This window comes from Drosophila arizonae, chromosome X (genome assembly GCF_054131065.1).
Source record: "Drosophila arizonae isolate 15081-1271.41 chromosome X, UAZ_ARI_1.0, whole genome shotgun sequence".
Classification (NCBI taxonomy): domain Eukaryota; kingdom Metazoa; phylum Arthropoda; class Insecta; order Diptera; family Drosophilidae; genus Drosophila; species Drosophila arizonae.
The window spans coordinates 11,122,811-11,145,051 of NC_142927.1; the positions used below are offsets into that span (position 1 = coordinate 11,122,811).

The 22,241-nt window shown below is 30.2% G+C and overlaps 1 protein-coding gene across 23 annotated transcripts in view; it reads left to right on the top strand.

Annotated features, from left to right (window-relative positions):
• mamo (maternal gene required for meiosis) overlaps nt 1–22,241 on the top strand; it is a 198,562-nt gene that overhangs the window by 161,624 nt on the left and 14,697 nt on the right. The window contains exons 8-10 of one of the 23 annotated variants that reach the window (XM_089473926.1): nt 4,479–5,316; nt 5,383–5,466; nt 6,488–21,436. The exons of 21 other annotated variants lie outside the window; for them this stretch is intronic. In XM_089473926.1, the coding sequence (XP_089330052.1) occupies nt 4,479–5,316; nt 5,383–5,466; nt 6,488–6,636 (1,071 nt within the window). In that variant the 3' untranslated portion in view covers nt 6,637–21,436. Of the gene's footprint in view, nt 1–4,478; nt 5,467–6,487; nt 21,437–22,241 lie in introns of those variants that run through there. One more of the 23 variants, XM_089473925.1, reaches the window with a different exon arrangement.

Sequence of the window (22,241 nt, forward strand, 5' to 3'; positions counted from 1 at the left end):
TAACGAATATCGATAATAAACTAAACAAAAGACGTGACTGAAATAGGTAAATGGACAGAAGAATGCTGAGTGGAGCAACGAGTGGGCATAGACGAGGCAAACGCTGATTGAACACTGAAGCAACGAGTGGGCATAGACGAGACAAACGTATGAGAGCTGAAGTAGCGAGTACGAAACTTATTGGGAAACGAGAGAATCAAGTATTCGTCCGCAGTTGAGAATTCTCGTTAAGTAGCGAGCAAAGGGTAGGCTAGTTGGACGAAATAGTGATTCGAGCTGCTAGAGGACGTTCTGAAATTGTTTAAAACTGTTATTAAGTTGGCTTCTTTAAGCTTTAGTTTCCTGTTAAGGATTTCATTGAATTTTAGTTATTGGTTGATTTTTTTTTTCCTATTTTGCACTCAGCGTTGTGGGATTTATTTTCAGGGATTTGTCTCAGCTTAAAACAGTGTTTCCATATTTTTCACTTTTATTTTTGAGAGCGTGTGCGTGTGTTTGTTGTATTTTACTTGTTGATGTTTTTTGTACCTCGATGTTGTTCAAGAACGTTATTCATTTTTATTTTGTCTCTCTCTAACTCTAACTCTATCTCTCTCTCTCTCTCTATCTGTCTATCTGTCTAAATAACTATCTGTCTATTACGTTTTTTTTTTCTAACTGTCTATCTCTATATCTCTCTCTCTCTCTCTCTCTATCTGTTTATCTGCCTAACTCTTTTTAACAACTATGCTCTGTCTGTTTTATAAAATATATATTTACTATATACTCGTATATATACATAATATATGCCCTTGTGCCAAATATCATCTATTGCTGTTGTACTCCACAAAAGGTATTTAAGACTAAGTTTCGAATTTGAATTCGCGTGGGCCGCCAGTGTGACCAGATGTGCTGACAACGGACGAATTCCGGACAGAATGTTATTGTGACTCGTTTCTATGTGGCATATTTATGTATATGTATAAGTCAACAGATCTGTCTATTACTCTAGGTATTTCACTGTTTTCATATATATATATATATATATAAATATATATCTATATATAGGGCTATATATATGTTTATATATATACATATATCACTTATGTATTAGTTCATGTATTAACGACTACTATCTATGTATGTATATTCATCTCTGGTCGAGCCCATTTTTGTAACGCGTCTGGCATTGCCAACAGCGAATCGTACTACATAGGCGTTGCCAGCTTTCACTATAGAGTCGGACGGCGTTGCCAGCTGCCTTGAATGATCATAGCATATGGATCTAGTCGCACCCCGAAAGCGTCCAATTGTTTCTTAAGAAAGTTTTCCTTCCCTTCCGAAAGTTGAGCTGTGACTGTACTTTGTTGTTCTCCACTTGGCCAAGAGCGGTTTTGATGAGTTTGATGCCTTCTTTGATTTCACATTCCCAATAATTTTCTTATGTTTTTTGTTTTTGTTTACGATCTAGTCAAGAAGTTGATCTACGTTTTTTGCGAATCAAATTTTAGTTCTTTTTTTTTTTTTTTGTTTTTTGTTTTTTAAGTTCAGCTTCTAATTATTCAGAGAAGTGAAATCCAAAACCAAATTCGAATTCTCATTCCCATTTTCGGTATGTCTGCAGGCAAAAAAAAAAAAAAAAAAAAAAAAAAACAAACAAAACACAAAAGGAGGAAAATTTCTTGGAAAATACTTTTTGAATTTGACATTTTCAATTGTTTTTTTATTTTTCATTTAATTTTCAAAATTTCGAAAACAAAAAAGAACACGATTTGGCCTGAGAAATGAAACAAGAAGAATAAAAGCTGCGAAGCTGCTGAGTTTTCTGTTTTCTACTGTTTTCAAAAACTGTTGTATGTTTATTTTATTTTATTAATATATATTTTTGGACAAATTGTTTATTAATTGTACTTGATTTTTTTCAAAATTTCTTATAAGCATTTATGAATTATTATAATTATTTTAAAAACTAAAAACAAAATTTTGACGCAAAAATTGGCAAAAACAAACAAGTTTTTCATTGATTCGTGTTTTTTTTTTCCTAGTAACTTTTCTAGTGTTATTAAATTAATTTCTTTGTTGTTGTTAAATTTTGTTCTGTTTTATTTCTTTTTTGGTTTTGAGCAACAAAAAGTTAAAAAGCAAAGAAGAAGTGGGCAAAGTACGTTAAATGTCAGAATCGAACTCAATTTCATATTTGAAATCTTTTGAAAATATTTTCGTTTTGTTTTTTCGATTTTTTGCCAAAGCAAAATTTTGTTCATAATTTAAAAGAACTAGTTCCGCGCACCGCTAAGCGTTACTTAATTCAACCAAAATTACCGAGAAAAGCGAAAGCTCGCGAAAAATTAACGAAGTTGCAAAATGCAGCTCGTGAAATTTAAGTTTAATCATTTTTGTACAAATAAGTTTACAAAAATAATAATATAAATTATGTTAAAAAAAAAACAAAGCAAACAAAAAGAAAAATATATATGTAAAACCAAAAACCAAAAGTCAAACCAAATGAAATAAAACCAAAAACCCAAAACAAAATAAAATTCAACAAAATCAAACAAAAAACCAAAAAAACAAACCAAAAACAAAAACAAATCCTAACGTACGATTATGCGACGTTTTTCGAACAACGCCCAAACAAAAATCGAAATTCAACTTCTTGAAAGCAAAAGACAAAAACAAAAACTATACATATATATATTATATATATATATGTATATGAACCGAAATTCTAGAAATGCAAATAACTTACAAAAAACCAAAAAGAAAAAAAAGGAAGAAGAAAAATTCAATGAAAGAATATAAAGCAAAAGCAGTTATAGATAATAAACAACTACAACAAAATACACAACGAAAGACATGCTGAATACCCCCCTCTTGTTTTTTACTGGCAAGACGAGTATATAAACAAATAAATATATATATATATATATATATATATATATATATATATATATATATATATATATATATAGATATATATATATATATATATATATATATATATCTATATATATATATATATATATATATATATATATATATATATATATATATATATATTTATTTATATACAAATATAGAGTTAAGAGTTGAGCAGCTTTGACTTGAGCCAGGCTATCAGAGCCAGACTCTCTTTCCCAGTTTAGTTTCCACTCCTTGATACTACTTCAACACGCTCCACATAAATCTCTAGTATATATATATATATATGTATATATATAGTATATATATATTAATATAGTATATATATACATATATACATATCAATTAATTTCAAATAGTTTATTTCTTTGATTTTTATGTTGTTCTCCGTCTGATTTTTCTTTTTCTCATTTTAAATTTTGTGTAAAAAAAAAAATATATATATATATGAATATATATATATATATATATATATCTCACTTATATATTCCTTACTCTATATATACATATATATAGTATATATAGAGTATGCAAAATATTTGATGCGTTAGCGAGCAGAGGCAAAAGTTGAATCTTAAAGTACAACTGATTTGTTTAAATAACTGTAAACGTAAACTTTGATATTCTGTTGTTGTTGATTTTCCTTTCTCTTGGGAGCTCACATATAGAAGAAGAAGAAGAAATCTCAATATAAGTAATTTTTGTTTAATAATTTTCCTTACTTATCATATTATACTGATTTCTTTCATGTTGAAACTCTAACTATATATGTATATATAAATATATACCTTATATGTATGTGTGTATATACATATATGCATATCCATGTATAAATATATATATAGATATATATATGTATATCCATATATATATATACATCAAACTCCATCTTTCTTTCTCTGTCGCTCTATTCATCTCTTAGCCTCCTATATACAGATTTATATATATATATATATATATATATATATACATGTATGTTTATATATACTTATATGCATATAGATATATATAGATATATGTATATAGATATACCTATCTTGATGTCTCTTTCTTTCTTCTGTCCCTTCAAAGTTAAAAGTACAACAACAGCAAGCAAAAAGTATGAAAAAAGTCAAATTAATTTTTTTATTTATATAATTTTTTTTTAATTCTTAAAAAAATCTTTTTGTTTTAAATAGCTTTTGTTGTTTTTCCATGAGAGGTTGCAAAGAACAAAAACACAAAAAGGCATAAAGAGAAAAATCGAAAAGAGAACAAAACAAAATGTAGTTAATTCTAGTTGTAAAAAGACAAAGAAAACGAAGAAAAGCAAAAAGAAATGAATGAGAAGCAATAAAAAAAAGATACATAATGTAAAAAAAAAAACACACAGATAAATGGCATTCATATATATATCGATAACAAAGAGAGCTAAGCAAAAACTATCGATCGATCGACTGCAAGCAAAAACTGAAACTGAAAAATTCCAAAAATAACCAAAAAAGCTAAATAATAATAAAAATCAAAAAAAAAAAAAAAAACAAAAAGAGACGTAGTAAAGAAGTTGATGTTGGATTTTTGTTTGGTGTTTGTTCCAGGAAACGTCCGAATCGCCCCAACAACACGCTGTGGGCGTTGGCGCGATGCTCGGCGGCGGCATGAGCAGCAGCAGCAGCAGCAGCAGCAGCGCAGCCGCCGCAGCCGCAGCCGCCGCCGCCGCAGCCGTTGCCGCGGCAGCCGCTGCCCACGAGCAGCAGCCACAGACAGCGCCGCTGCGCCTGTTGACGTGCGTGTACTGCGGCGCCTCGTTCCCCAACCAAAGCAAACTAACGAGTCACTTGTTCTCGCACTCGCTGAAGTTCCCCGACCCCACCGCCCTGCTGCACTCGCAGCTGCGCACCGCCCACGATCTGAACCTGTCGCACCTGTCGCAGCCGTTCGCGTTCCAAGCGGCAATGGCGGCCAGCGCCGGCAGCAGCGATCCGCAGGAGCAGGCCGCCGCTATGGCCGCCGCCTTCGGCATTGACATGGAGATAGTCAGCTGCACCATACAAAACCTGACGGCCAGCTGCCTGGAGGCAGCCGTCGGCAGCGGGGCGCCCGGCTCCAGCGGTGCTGGCGGTCGCCTTGGACTGGGCGGCTCATCAACATCCGGAAATGGCGGCATGGCGGGCACATCCGCTGCCCTGCTGCTGGGCAACTCTGGCCCGGGCAGTGGCAGTGGCGGCGGCGGCGGCAGCGGCGGTGGTGGTGCTTGTGGTGGTGGTATGGGAATGGGCGGCAGTGGCAGCGGCGGCGGCGGCGGCTCCTCGTCGCCCTCAACGTCCGCCGCAGCGTCGGCAGCGGCGCAGTCCGGCTCGTCGGGAGCGACGCAGTCCGGCTCGTCGGCCGCCTCGCTGCTAGCCGCGTCAAGTGATCCGAATAGTGTTGTCATGTGTAAGTTCTGTGCTAAAAGTTTTCCCGATGTTACATCACTGATCACGCATTTGTCGGTACATACAGGTGATCGACCATTTAAATGTGAGTTTTGTGGCAAAGCGTTTAAGCTGCGCCACCACATGAAAGATCATTGTCGCGTGCACACGGGTAAGTCTCCAAGCAGCCTAGCTGAACAGTTGCTCACTCAATTTTACACACACACACACACACACACACACACAAATTTACATATATTTGATCCTCACTCTCTCTCGATTCAAATTTGTAATTTGATCAACTTTTTTTTAACATAACTAAAGCTCATTAAGGAAGAAATCATACATATATATAGATACATATATTCCATATGATCTCTCGTCTATACACCAGCTCTTCCTAATGAGTATATCGTATATACATATGTTTATTCCATATTATACATGTCTATACATCTAAAAAGCTTCAACGTTTGATCAACCATTTCAGCTTGTGCTGAACAAATCTTAAGCTAACTATTCAAAAAGCTTATGATTAAAGCTCCTCAATGATAGAAATTAATCCTGACGCATTCATATATGGAGTATATAACGTACTTAATTCAAATCGACTTCTTCAATATATAAATTATATAAATATGATTCCATTCTTGAATAGCCTAAAAGCACTTTCAGCTTTCTAATAATTGATTTAAGGCTAATGACACTAAAAACTTCAATTCATGTTGAGGAAGCTTTTGCAAAGCTTTAAATGCTGGAAACTCCATTTAATATTTCGAATAGTTTTGAAAGAGGCGCTCAATGCTTCATCAGTGTCTATAGAGCTTTAATTAAAAGATTTATATTTCGCGCAATTACTTCAAAGCTCATGCTCACTCTGGCATAGACTTAAAGGTCTGAAGCTCGGATGAATATAATTTCAAAGTGCTTACAAATTGAGCTTAAATAAAGCTCCCTCGAAAGCTCATCCTTCCGAGAGCTTTTAAGACAGCCAATTGCCACAGATCACACAGATCACACACACAAACACGTTTTTATGAGCATTTTCTTACTTGTTTTTTGATATACTATAAATATATTTGATCTGACATATTGAACTTCCTTTTGTAAACCCGCAAAATGCAAAAAAAAAAACAAAATCAACGACAACAACAACACCAACAACTGTTGCACCATTTGCGGGAAATTTACAGGTGAACGACCCTTCAGATGCCACATGTGCGGAAAGACATTCTCACGCTCGACGATCCTCAAGGCGCACGAGAAAACGCATTTTCCCAAATATGTGCGCAAATTTCTGTCACCCAGCCCGGTCGATACAAAGGACGAGCTGCCGCAATAGTGAAACGATTTTAGTTTGTTATTAAATTATTATTATTATTACTACTACTATTATAATAATAACAACAATAACAACAACAACAACAACAACAACAACAACATCAGCAGCAGCAGCAACAACAATTTCGCAAACTATTTGCATAGCAACTACAACAATTACAACTACAATTGATGAGAGCGAGACAACAACAGCAGCAATTGGAGCAGCAGCGAGAAAGAGATAGCAACAGCAACAATTTTGAACTTACTTAAGCGACAACAAGCGCAGAAAGCTTAGACACACACCCACACACACACACACATAGATATGCACACACACACACAAACACATATGCATATACATGTACGCGCGTGTGTGTGTGTGTGTGTGTGTGTGTGTGTATATATATAAATACAATATGTACATATTTTATTACTTATAAAAAAACAAAGAACTAAAAACGAGGCAAACAACAACAGAGAAAAACAAAATAACAAAAACAAAAACTGGCAAATAGAATTTGCTACATTTTACTGAAGCATAGCGCATACACACAAACACACACACACATATATACATATATATAAATATATATATATTTAAAGCAAAACTGCAAAAAAGAGAGCGAGATAGGTATAGAGATCGCAGGCAAAGGCATAAGTAAAGGCATATATACATACACACACACACACACACACATATATGTGTATAAATATATATAGCCAAACGATGTCAAAATGTTGAAGTTTATACCAAGAGCGATAATATTTTTTTTAATGCAAAAGAAACCACACACACCTACACACACACACACATGAAGCAGTTTTGGCTCCCTAGGGAAAGGGGAGAAGCAAAAGGATAAGATAAACAAAACAAAACAAAAATAAAATATGTCGTAATTTAGTGTGAAAAAGAGAAGAAACATTGAGGCGTTGATCATATTTTTTTTTTTCTATACAATATTTTAGTAAAGCAGGAAAAGAGGAAGAGGAAGAAGAGGGAGAAGTACAGCGTGAATGTTGTAGCAGGAATCTAATTGAGATATATAAATATACATATATATATATATATATATCTCAAGAAAGTAAAGAAAAAAAGAAAAGAAAAAAAAAAACAAAAAATAAAAAAATTATACTAAATTATAATGGTAAATATACATATATATATATATACATTAATGCATAAATATATGTATATACATACATATATACATATACGATAGTAATGATATAGAAAAAGAACAGTGAACACGTGATGTAACTTTTTAAGTAATGACGCATAATGATGACGATGATGATGAGCAGCATGATAATAATGATGTTGATCAGCATAATGATGGAGAATGATGGCGATATTAGCGAGTTGATACAATAACAAGTAACATTAGTTTAACAAGTAAAGATCTACACACCTATATACATATAAATATATGCATATACATGTATATAAATATATATATATGTGTATGTATATAGTTGCGAAAGCAGAGCAGAGCAAAGCAAAGCAAAGCAAAGTGAACTGTTAGCTAAGGAAGCGGATCAATTGTAGCATACTTTTGTGCGTATGTTGAGTGCAAAAGCAACTAGAACGTATACCACATACATATCTACATACATAGACACACACAAACACACACAAACACACACACACACTGTATTCAAGGTCTTTGATCTACATAGTAAAGTACCTAAGCAAGCAGCACACGTTTAGGACAACAGATGGCGCCACATGCTTGACAAAATACAACCCTGCGTAATTTATATGAATAGCCACAAAAACACACACACACACACACACACACACACACACTCATATATATATACACATGTATAGAACAGACATTAACTAATTTTTAGCCACATTTACACTAACAACCCCATATATCTATATATATACATATATACATATACAAACTATATAACATATTTGTAAAAGCAGCTGAAGTAGCAGAAAAATACATCAAATGTAAAGCACACTCAGAATCAGTAGAGAAAGCAGCAGGAGAAGAAGAAGAGTTGAAATCATGGAATACAGACATACGCTGGAATTATGCAAAGCAGCAGAATTACATAGAATATCTGTGATCTTAAACATATATATATATGTATATATCGACATACATATATATGTAAACATACTTAAAGGATTAGTAATGCATACAGTTTTTTTAAACAATTAAATACAATTCAAATTCAAAATTTTACAGCTTTAAAACAGAAATAAACACATCTTTTCTGTGCATATATCTGTATGTATGTACATATATACTATAAATCTGCCAGCTATATAGAAACTGATTTTGCTTAGGCCTTAAACGATTTGAATTTCCCTTCAACTTTGTCGCTCCAGACTTTTGTTAAACTTTTATCGTTCAATTGATTTGCTGAGCTAATTCATTTAGCCACCTACACACACACAAACACCTCCACACACACACATACACACATTGAGCTACGTTCGCTTTGATTGGCAACAACAATTTTGCGTTGCCTACTTTTTGGGGCAGCTTCTTTACTTTTTGTCGCTCAGTTTACTTTGCTTTGACCAAGAAAGAAACAACAACAAACACACAATAAACAAACTCGTATTTTTTTTTTTTTTTTTTTTTTTTGTTCAACAGAAACTTTTGGCTAAACATTTGCAAGAATCCAAAGTGATTTTTAGCTCTTAGGCAACAGAAAACAAAACAAAGAAACAACGTTTTGTATTCAGTTATTATTTCGATTCAATTCAAATGCTAAGCGCTGTGCAGCAACAACAACAAGAGCTGACAAATATTCCCTAGACCGGCCGCATAGAAACCTTTTCATAGGTCCGAGCTCAGAGCCCAAATGACCCACAGATGTATAGCGAAAACAAAAACACAATACAAATCGATCTCAAAATTATAACAAATAGAAATCAAAACAAATCTATTATATTATAAACAAAAAACAATACAAGTAACTATATCAACGTTTGGGCGCGCTCTGAGTGGACTAGATATACCAGATATACATACATATATAGAGCTTATTTAGAAAGCGATTTTTTTTTTTTTTTTTTTGCGGCCTTGCGCGTTTTGGATTAACGGCTAACGAAAACGAGAATTGAATAAAGAATGGCAGCAAACCAACAATAAAATACGCAAATTATATATATATAAAAAAAAAAAAATAAAAATATAAAGCAAAATGCACGCTAGGCAAAATTCAAAATTCAAAATTTTAAACAAAAACAAAACAAAAACAAAAAAAAATGCAAAACAAGAGACTTTTTCGAAAAAACAAAAAAAAAAACGCAAAATTCCAAAAACAAAATAAAAAAGTAGTGAAAAGGAAACAAACATAAACATTTTTGGATTAAACAATTTGGCTGTGATAGCATTAAAAAACAAAAAAGAAAACAACAACAAAAATATGTGAAATTAACGTATTTAAACCATTGAGAATTCAAACTTCGCTTTGCATTTCGAACAACAGAAAATAATAATACCAAAAAAAAAAAATAAAATAATAATGAAAAGATTTTGTTGTTGGCTTTTTTTCTCACACACAGGGAGCGCGCAGTATTAGAGGCAGTGGCTTGGGGGAGCGGGGAAAAAATAGGTAAAAAAAAGAAATATATGTAAAAAAAAAAAATGGAAATCCAACAAGCATCAATTCGACATTGTGATGTTCAAAATGCAAGGAAAAAATCAATTTTTTGAATGACATAAATATAAAACTAAAAAACAAAAATAATTTAACATAATAATAATAAAATATGAGTATAAATATAAATAAATCAAGCAAGCAAAAAGCAAACAAAATTAAACGTTTAGGAACAAAACAAAACCAAAATTGTGATTTTCGGCCTTTTAGAAACAAAATTATAAACAAAAACAATTACACAATAATTAATTAATTAATTAATCAAACGTAACCAAAAAATATAAAAATTATAAAAATTAAAAGCTAAATAAGATATAGTAAAACACAAAAAGAAAAATTAATTAAAAACGCTTTTTTTGCCACTTTTCGATTCGCTAGAAAATCTAATATATATATATATAATATATAAAATCTAGTATATATATTATATATGCAATTTATTTAGACATTTTTGTTGGCCGCCAAAACGCGCAAGAGAAAACAGGAAACAGCCGCAGCGAAAGTGAGAGAGAAACATTCCAAGCAAAAGTGTGAAGCGTAGAAGTTGAAAAGGTTCTCTATATACATACATATATATACATATATACATGTATATAGCTATATACTAGTGCAACTGTGATCTATTTGTTGAACAACATGATATATGGAACTCAAAACTTGAGAACCAAAAATTTTAAAAATTTAAAAAGGAAAACAATATGATTTCATATTAATCGAACTTCATATATGTTCTGTATTACACATGATCTTTGGTCTAACCCATCTAAATGAAAAACCATCTATGTTAACCTTAGTATTCCTTGCAAATAATTTCAAGAACATTCAGTTGATCTCGGAGTATTCGTTCGTTCTTAGGATTCGTTACAAATACTTTGTTGACCCCTGAGTCTCTTGTTCAGCATCTAGTATTCAGTCGCATTATTTTTATGACCTCTGCTGTATACCGGCCAAGGACAGCTTTTAGAGCCGCACAGCGTCTAGCTGAGACTGAGTTGAATCTACAATTTGATTATATAAATTGCATTCTTTTCGCACTGTTTAACGCTCTGTGTGTCTCTACGAAACAAAAACGAAATAATTTCTATTATAAATTAATTGAATTATTATATTAAAACATACAAATAAAAATATTATTATTATTATTATTATTATAACTACATAAATATATATATATATATATATATATATATATATATATATATATATATATATATATATATATATATATATATCTTTTTTTCATATTTCTAATTTAATGTTTAAGCAAATGTTATTATTATGATTATTGCGATTATTGTACCAACTTATATGAAATTTATTTAGCTTTAGCGCAACAAAAACAAAAAAAAATCATGGCAACAACTTTAAGTTTTTTTTTTTCTTTAATATGTATTCAAATCCAAATATTATGTTTTTTTTTTTAATTTTATTTTATTTTTGTTTATCAAAAATGAATTCTGTTTGGTTTAATTTGATTTGTTTTGCGCTTAGTAAATATTAAAAAACAACAACAACAAACACACAATGAATTTGTAAGCTATGTGAGAAATAATTATTATGTCAGCAAACAGCAAACAAAGCAAAATGAAACACAACAAAGCAAAGCAAAAACAAAAACAGCAAAAAAAAATAAAACACAAAAAATGATGAAAAATAAAAACAAAATTAAAAATTAAACGAAAAAAAAAAAAAAAAATTGCAGTTGAAGCAAAAGAAAACTATTTTTGAATGACGTTTTTGGGTTCCGATTCTGATTTTGGTTCCGTTTTCGATTTCGATTTCGATTCCGATTCTTGGCTCATTTTCATTTTGTTTCGCATTTCATTTACATTCATTCATTGTGTTACGATCACATACACCGATACCATTCATACACACACACGCACATACATATGTACATACGTATATGTATGCATACTTAATACTATTAGTTATATGTTTCATAAATTAATTTCATTAAGTTAAGCTTTATTTCAATATTTTATTTTTTTTTTGAGTATTTTTTGAGTAGCTCTTAAGTTGTGATCAGAAGTTCCTTACTTTGGTTCACTGTGCACCGTGGGCCTTATATTCAAAATGTTTTGTTAACTTGTTTAATTTCAAGACGCCATTTGAAAACACTTCAACAAGTTCCTTGACAAAAGCGAAAAAGCAAAAAAAGAAAAACAAAAAAAAAAAAGTGAAAACATAAAAAATCGAAAAAGCATAGCAAAATATACAAAATACAAATTGCAATTTATTAAATAGAACACATAGAACAACAACAAGAACAGCAACAGAAACAACAACTACATTTGTTTTTCCCATTTTCATTTCTCATTTTCATTTGTTTTCAGTTTTCCTTTGCTTGTTTTAATGATTTGGTTTCTTTATTTTAGTTGCCAGATTTTCTTTTTTAAGCACACACACACGCATACATATGTATTTATATATATATGTATAAATCGCTAATCAGCAGCTAGAAGGTATTGCTGCACATATGTATGTAAATGCTAATACAAATTTTTAGTCAAAATTTTACCGAAAACAAAATTTTTAGGCAAAAACAAAAACAAAAAAAAAAAGCAAAAAAAATACACAAAAAAAATACACAAAAAATTATAGAGCGCGCTTTTTTAAAACAACAATACAAAATTGCAGCAATTGTTTGGTAACTTAACAAGAACAGGAAGAACGCACCCAGCCTTCTATGCGCTTCTCAAATATATATATCGAAACTTAATAGAGCGCGCATGCATAGTGCAGCCTGCACGACGGCGATTCTTCAGCTAGAACTAGACTCAAATTGAATATAACGAGCTCACGTATGTATATATATACATACATATACATATATATGTATATACATAGTATAGTATGAAATATGAAGCAATTGGAGCAGGTTCAGTTTGATTTCAGAACTCAGTTTCGTTTCCCTCAGTTAAAATATAGCTAGCACCACAAGCAGTAGAGGCAAATATACTAAAATAAACAGTTATAATCCAACACACACACACACACACACACACTTTATAAAGAAGAAGAAACAGAGGAGTAAGCAGAATATCATTAGGCGTACTGCAAAAATTGCATTTTAAAGGAAACAGGAATTTAAATGATATAGATATATATATATATATATATATATATATATATATATATATATATATATATATATATATATATATATATATATATATATATATATATATATATATATATATATATATATATATATACATACATATACAATACCTACAATAATATTTGAGAAAAAAAAAAAACAAAAATAAAATGCAAAAACCAGAAGTAAGCAAAGCAAGTTATTTATATATGAATATATGTATATATATACATGTATACATATAAGCTCCCACATACACATATATGTATATGCCTCTATATCGCATATATACATACATTGCAAATTGAAGCTAAGCATGCCTAATTATTAACTTGTACAGCAACAAAACAAATAGAATTTAATTCTAGTGAGATTGACCTGACAACACATACAGACACACACACACACACACACATATACAAATTTATACAGCCACTCACACACATGCATTAGGTTTATAAGCAAATAATTTGGGCTACGGAGGACGGCAAAAGATTTACGCTAGATTTGCATACAAGTCGAATTTATATATAACTAAATACAATTACATACACACATAGAGACATACATACATACAATGCAATACATACATACATATGACTATATTCAATACAATCTACGATTAACAAACTTAACTTTTTGTTCGAAGTCCGCAAAAAAACAAAAACAAAAAAAAAACAACAAAAAAAAAAAGAAAGAAAAAATTAAAAGAAAAATCAACTAAAAAATTTTCGTAAAATATCTATAAATATAATGTATTTAAAAAAAGCTTTGGCACAAAACAAAAAAAAATAATAATAATAACTTTTCAATCGAAGCGAAGCACAAACCCAAAATTACAACAACAAAAAACACATAAAATAATAAATTCCAAAAAGTAAATTCAAAACTCAAAAACCAAAATACAAGTTTCGGAAAAAGTTTTATCAACAGCAAAAAAATGTTTCTAAACAAAATTTCACGTTGGCCTCATTTTTGCGTACTAAATATTAAAGAAAACAACATTTGTTTATTATTTAACAACAATAACATAATACGTACACATGCAATAATAATTATAAAGAATTAGTTTCAATAGTTTTTTTTTTATTTTTATTTTTATTTTTATTTTTTTGTCTAGCAGAAAAAGTGCTCAGGGTAAACACACAGATTCTTCCAATACAATATAACTAAACAACAACAACAAAAACAACAACAAGAACAACAACAGCAAACAATATATATATAAATATAGCAAAACATATATACAACTACAAGAAACAACCAACAACAACAAGCAACAATAGTACCATTATTAAACAACTTTAACAAATAATAATATAATTAAAAAAAAAAAAAAAAAAAAAAAAAGAGAACATAAAAAAATGGGCTGCAAATATACATACATATATATATATATATATATATATATGTATGTATTTATAGCTACATATACTTTTTTTTTTAGATTTTTTTTTGGTTTGTTTATTTTGTTGTGAAATATATTTTTTTATGATAACAAAAAATAAGAAGAAGAACTATATACAGCAATAAAACTTAAAAATATTGAATAATACTTGAACTTATTTACAACAATCCCAGCAGAAGACTATATATACATATATATATAGAGTATATACACACCTGTATAAGGAGTATGTATACAGAAATATAAATATATATATATATATATACCCCATATATAGATAGCAGATATAGAATGACCCAGAAGTGAGCTCTTCTACGTACTTTAATACCTTATGAATTATATACAAACAACTTTGGATTTTTCAAGCAAATAGTTCAAACCATATAAGTAATACAGTGATGGAGCTAGAGACACAGAGGGAGATAGATACAGAAAGGGATGGACGCTTTATTTAAATCAAATATAATTCAATTGACTCCCAATCAAAATGCCTTCTTTACAGTCGTAGCATGTAATTATTTTGATTTGTTTATCCCATTACGAGTGTGCTACAGTTCAAGTTGAGTTCGCGCGAACCAGTTCCAATAGTTCAACTGCCCAATAGTTACATTTTACATTTGTTAAGACAATAAACCGAGAAGGAAACTCACTGCAGGGAATTGAGTATAAATTCGAATGCGCATATCAATTGATTCAATTAACACATAAACACACACATATGAATATAAATAGTAGTTCAATACAACTAGTTCGCCCGCTAACGGAACTAGTTCGCATGAACTAAACACAGACGTAGAAAACAACAACAATAAAAATACAAACTTTAGCACATTTTGTTACAAAGTATATAGTGAAAATGAGAAAGATTCGGTACACCGAACTTGAAATACCCTTGCCAGAGTTATTGATTGGATTCGCATCGATTTGTAACGTTCCTATAAGCTTAGCGTAAATGAACCAGTTCCGACTAAAACTATTATCTCCGCACTGAGCTATGTTTCAGTTGAATACATATAGAAGATATACATACATATATATAAATGGCAAGGGTATTTGATTATGAAATAGAAACACAAATGTACCCTGTTGACAGAATTGCCTTCTTCTACACATTCACAAATGCATATAATCACCTACAATACAAATAATTTAAGACTTACAAAAGACAAGTACAACCTTGACCTTGATTAACAAATAGCCACAATTGCATTAATCGATAAGCGATAACCAATAAGCGATAGTCGATCATAACAATGACTCACCATATATGGAAATGCTTCTGTTTAACTCCATTTTTTTTTATTCTTTCTTTTTTTTTGGGTTTCCCGATGTAATTGTTAATGCAGTTGATATGACAATGATACGATATACCATTAAAAAAAAAAAATATATATATATATACCATTGTTGTTTTTTTTTTTTTTTTTTGTTTTTAACAACAAGAAGAAGAGAATACGCCTTTTTTGTTTGTTAGTTACTTTGAATAAGCGAAACTTGTAGAAACTCAGCCGATAAACGATGAGAACAGTAAAACCCGATAACCGATAAACTAACTATGCAATGGAATACAATAAACACAGTAATTGGTTTCATCGGCATTAAATAACAAGCAATAACTATAATTAAATAATCAACAGCAACAACAAAGAACAAACAAATAAAAAACTCCCCATAACTAAATATGTTTGAGTGCCAAGCTAATAATTCGAGACATCTGTAAATAAATAATAAAAAATAAAAAATAAAAAACACACAGAAATATATACCAAAATTCGTGTGTATATATGCTCTTGTGAGCTAGTTCCTTGAACTAGATCACATACACACACGCACACACTCACACACAGACAGAGCAATGTATATAGCCGACTTGTAAACTTGACTATGAAAACTTTGACCGTAGAAAATTTTAATAGTATTTCGTTTGGCGTTTTACAACACTGAAGGCGAAATGCTAATGATAATAGCAATGACTCCGACTCGGAATGTAAATAAGAAGAACATATACATATTCTAAATAGTTAGCACGAGTCTAGCAACCAACAACAACAACTGACAGCATACATAGAACCAATTTTTGAATGCCTACATAAAAACAACTATACATAGCCAACTAAATAAACTATCTCACACACACACATACACACTTTTTGATACGCTAAGTCGAATGAAATAAGTTGAACAAGCTTAGATTGCTGTTAGATCAGGCATCATATATAAAGAGTGCATATACAGCTACTATAAACACACACACACACACATACAGTTTCATACACCAATACACTTTTAGGCTGAACCGAAAGCAGAAGAAGAAACAAAATTGAGTTGTTAATATTACTAGAAGAGGAAAAAAAAAAACAACAAATAAAGCTTTTAAGCTTATTTTAAGATAACGAATGAAGGATTCGACAATTTTTTGGTAAAATATTAAAAACAGAGAAACCGTATCTGTAAGTCAAGCAAAGAGATAAACTTCAAAAATGAAAATGGAAAATGAAAAATGAAAAAAAAAAAAAAAAAACACTGTAGTGCCTACTCCCCTTTAAAAAAAACAAAAAATAATAATAAACATATAAATATATATACAATACATATATACACATTATACATACTAAAAATAATATTTTATAAAAAGCAAAAAGAAATGTAAAAAAAAAAAAACAAGCGATAGCTAAAAAGAGGATGAGATAGGAGAAAGTCAACAGAATTGCAGTTTTTTTTATAGTTATTTTTTTAGTGAGCAATGGAGGCATTGAATCATATATATATATTTAAAAAAAAAAAACAAAAACATATATATATACATACTATATACACAGAGCCACACACACACACACTCAGCAGTATTTGTAAGCAGTGTAAAATTTATGGAAAAGCTTCAAGGCGAACAAAATTTTACTTACTACATAGAAGAACAAGAACAGGAGGAGTTCAAAACAGATTTAACAATCTCACAACCAAATCAACTAAAACAGAAGTAGCAACACAACAACAACAACACAAACAAACAAACAACAAAGTAGTTTTGCATATCCACTGAAAAAAAACCCAAAACAAAATACAAAAAAAAAAAAAAAAAAAAAAAAAACACAAAAAATTATGAAGAAATATATTAGTTTATAGAGCGCAAATATTTTCACAGCCACAACAAAAACATATTAAAACCAAAAAAACAAGAAAAATACTATCAAAATACTTTATAAAACTTAAGAAAAAACGAAGCAAAAAGGAAACAAACGCAAACAAAACTTTGAGCAAAATAACACGGGAAAAAATAATGCAATTTTTTAACCTTCCCAAAACCAAAAGAAAACCCCAAAAAAAAAAAGACAAAATAATTAATTTTTTTAATTAAAAATCTAACTAAAATTTAAAGTGAAATTCGTAAATGCATCAAAATTTTTTGTTGTTTTGAATTTCCATGTAATTTTAACATAATTTATGAACAGTCACACATACACACACACATACAATAATATTAAATTTAAAATTAATTTTACATTAAAAATACGATTGAAAATGTGTTAATAATGTTTTCTAAAAACATTTTGTAAGTTATTCATTTCCACTGCGCTTAAATTTAATTTAGCAAATTTTGCCACATCCCAAAAAAAAAAATAAAATAAATGAAAATAAAATAAAATACTATATATATAAAAGACAGCAGACATTCATAAATAAAAAATAAATAATAATAAAAAATAAATAGCTAAATAATAGTTTTAGTTAACTACGGTTGAAATTTTACGTTTCCTATGAGGCTCATCATAATTTTTGTTTATTTTTTTTATGGCGCGCTGTTTCAAATAGACATTTTTTTTAACATACAGAAAAATATATAAATATATTAAATTATTTTATATTTCATTCCCATACACACACAAACAACACACATTATTAAAATAAATCTTTGAAGCAGCTCGAGAAGCAAAAACCACAAATTTCTATTATTATTATTATTTTATATTCGATTTTTTTTTTTTTTTTGTCAGTTAGAGGCTTGAGTTGACGTTTGATTATAATTTTTACATATTTTTTATACTCATTCGCGAAGGCGAAAGGAAAATATTGGATTGGAAATCATTTCGCCGAAATAGACACATCAATTTTTTTTTTTCCGATCCGCCCACTAAGAGCATTACAAATCTGTCGTGAATGAGTATTCAGCTGCTACGTTCTTACTTGCCTCTGCATTATTTTGATCAGCTAGTTAAGTAGTTATGTAGAGGCTGCTCGAGCTTAAGCTGCGGCAAATGGCAACTAAATATTGAGTTTTTGATATGCTTCTGAGCTGTTGAGAAGGTGGTTCGCTGACAAAACAACAAAAACACACACAAAAACAAGTTACAAAAATAAAAAATAAAAAAATAAAAATAGCTGCAATACGTTATAATTACGTCAATATGTTCCTAACAATATAGACATACAAGCATATTTATAAACTATGATTAACTAACTATAAAGCGACAGCAGAAGCAACATTTTAAATATAATGAAACGCATTAAGAATAAGTGAGCAGATACACACACACACACACACACACATACATACATTCATACATACATATATATATATAAATTAAAAATTTAATTACAAATAATATATTAAAATATATTTAAGAGGCGCGTGACTAAATTCGATTTTTATTATTAATTTTAAAGTTGTGTTTGATTTTATATACATAAATAAATAAATATAAATATTTACATTCATAAATAATAAAAAAAAACAATACATATATTGAAATATTATATGCGTAGGTATTATTGATATTATTTTGTAAGCGTTCAAACACAATTATTTAACAATTATTCAACCATATTTATTTAGCTAACAGCGCATTAAAAATTATTTTCCAATTCAGACTTTTCAAATAGAATTATAATTATATTTTAATATTAAATTGCAATTTAAGTTCCATTTCATTATTGTAGTGTTTCTTTTAGTATATATGCATATATGTGTATGTATACATATATACATATATTTATATATATAATTTAAAATAAATTTTTTCTCAAATAAATTTACATAAAGTAAACAAATCATTTACTTGAAGCATGTTTCACTCATTTTTTCACTCACTCATACACACACACTCTCACACACACACACAGCCCGATCATCAACGCCTTCTCAACGATTTCGCCGAGCTTTCAAAATGGACGCCACAACGGATGTTGGGCGAATTCGCTGGGCGCATAGCGAATATTGTATCATTGAGCTTTTTGTCAGCGCATTTAACTCATTTGTTAATTTTGTATGACGATTACATCTGGTCGCTAGACCAGCTTAAAGAGCTTGAGCTTCATTTAACTAATATATAACAAAACAACAACAACAACAACAAGAAAAATCTCATTTCATATGAGAGCAGAAAACAAAAACAAAAAGGAAGGTTAAAAAATGCTCTATATACACATATACATATATATACCAACTCACACACACACATAAATATATATATATATATATATATATATATATATATATATATATATATATATATATATATATATATATATATATATATATAAATATATTTTTTTCGTAGTCGAAGCAAGTCGAATGTAAAACCCCCAGAAAAAATGAAAAGAGAAAAACCTAAAAATCAACTAAAAGCACTGAGCAACACAAAACACTTATAGCCAACTCATTTTCGAGTTGTCCAATGCTGAATAATGGAATCAAGTCAAGTACTCGTAATGAATAATGAATAATGTTTAATGATTAATGATTAATGATTATGATAATGAGAGCAGCTTATATCAGGCACCGAAAACAAATAGACGCGAACAAGCAACAACAAATATTTTAGATGAGAAATCCAATAACTGATATACCTATACACTCACACAAACACACACATACACACACTCAATGGTAAATTAAACATATTTTAGGCAAACCCCAAAAAAAGGCAAACAAAATTTATATGAAATTATTATATGAAAAGCTAAAAAGTTTATAAACAAAATATTTAAGCAAAGCAAGGCATATCATAGTTTATAAAAAAAAAAATAAAACAAAATAAAAAATATAAAAACAAGGAGAAAAACCACAATACACACACAGATCAGAGAAAGACACACACACACACACACGCACATACAAACACAACAGAAAGAGTCCGCAGCAAAAAATCTTCTTGCAATATCCAAATTCAATAATAACCCAGGCTATCCGGGAGTGCTACGTAGCATCCAAGTTAGTAGTAGAAGAGGAAATTAAAGCAGATGACGATGAGGACGATAAGGATGATGAACAGGCAGGCTAGACAGCACTAGGTAACAAGGTTAACCTATGAGGACCTAACAGAATACATGCATTATATGATATGATATGATATGATAGAGGGCCAGCTATATAGCCTAGATATCGCAATTTCTAGTTGACGAAAGTGTTAGCTGTTTATAATGCAAACAACAACAAAATACAAACAAAAAACAAAAGCAACGTTTATGAGCGAGAAAGTAAAAATGGAGAACAACAATACAAAGCAAACTAACAAAAACAAGAAAGAGAAAAGAATGAAACACAAAACAAACAGAAACAACAAAACAAAAACAAAAAGCAAATGAAAAGAAAAGAATAACAACAGAAAAAGCAAAAAAAAAGAAAACAAGATGAAAAGAAGGAAAAGTAAATTCTATATAAATAAAACTACTGAAAATATCGAGCACGAGTTTTTTATTGGGCTTAGACAAACTGTAGCATATGTATAAACATACTCTTAAATATAAGTACGTATTTGAACTATTAACATTCTAAAAAAAAAATACAAACTTAAAGGTTTAATTACTTTAAGTATCTGAAATTACTCAAATCGAAATACTAATTACTCGAGGAATTATAAGTTACAATAAGTAAATGACTAATTACTTCAAAGTAAGTACTTTTATTCGTATATAGAAATACGAGTCATTACAAATTCTTAAGAAATTAAACACTATTTTGTGAGTAATTAATCGGTAATTAAACCTTTAAATTTCATTTGGCATCAACTCAAAATTCTCAAACACTTTTATTTAAATCGCAACACTGGCAATTTCAATAACTCATGTCTTTGCATATATTGCATATTTCTACTATTTCTTTCCACTTGTCGATTGGTGATGATCGTCGCATCTTTTGTTTGTATGACAGTGTATATTTACACTTTGTATTGCATTTCTAATAATTATAACTAGGCCCTGAAACGCTGGCAACGCATACGTAAGTACTTCGCGACGACTGACTCAACAATTAGTAAGGGCAACTAAGGTAGTCTTAGTCACTATTTCCACATAATTATGCTTAGTTGTGCTGTTTGGCTTGCGTAGAGACGACTCTTGCTGGAGAGTGTAGGCTATGTACATAAAACCCGCACTGCATGCTCCCCCCACTCGCCCCGCTCTCCCTATATCTAACCATGTATGCATATCTCGATTGTGTCTCTGTCTTGAACCTAATGCACTCACACACTCCACATGCCACATGCCA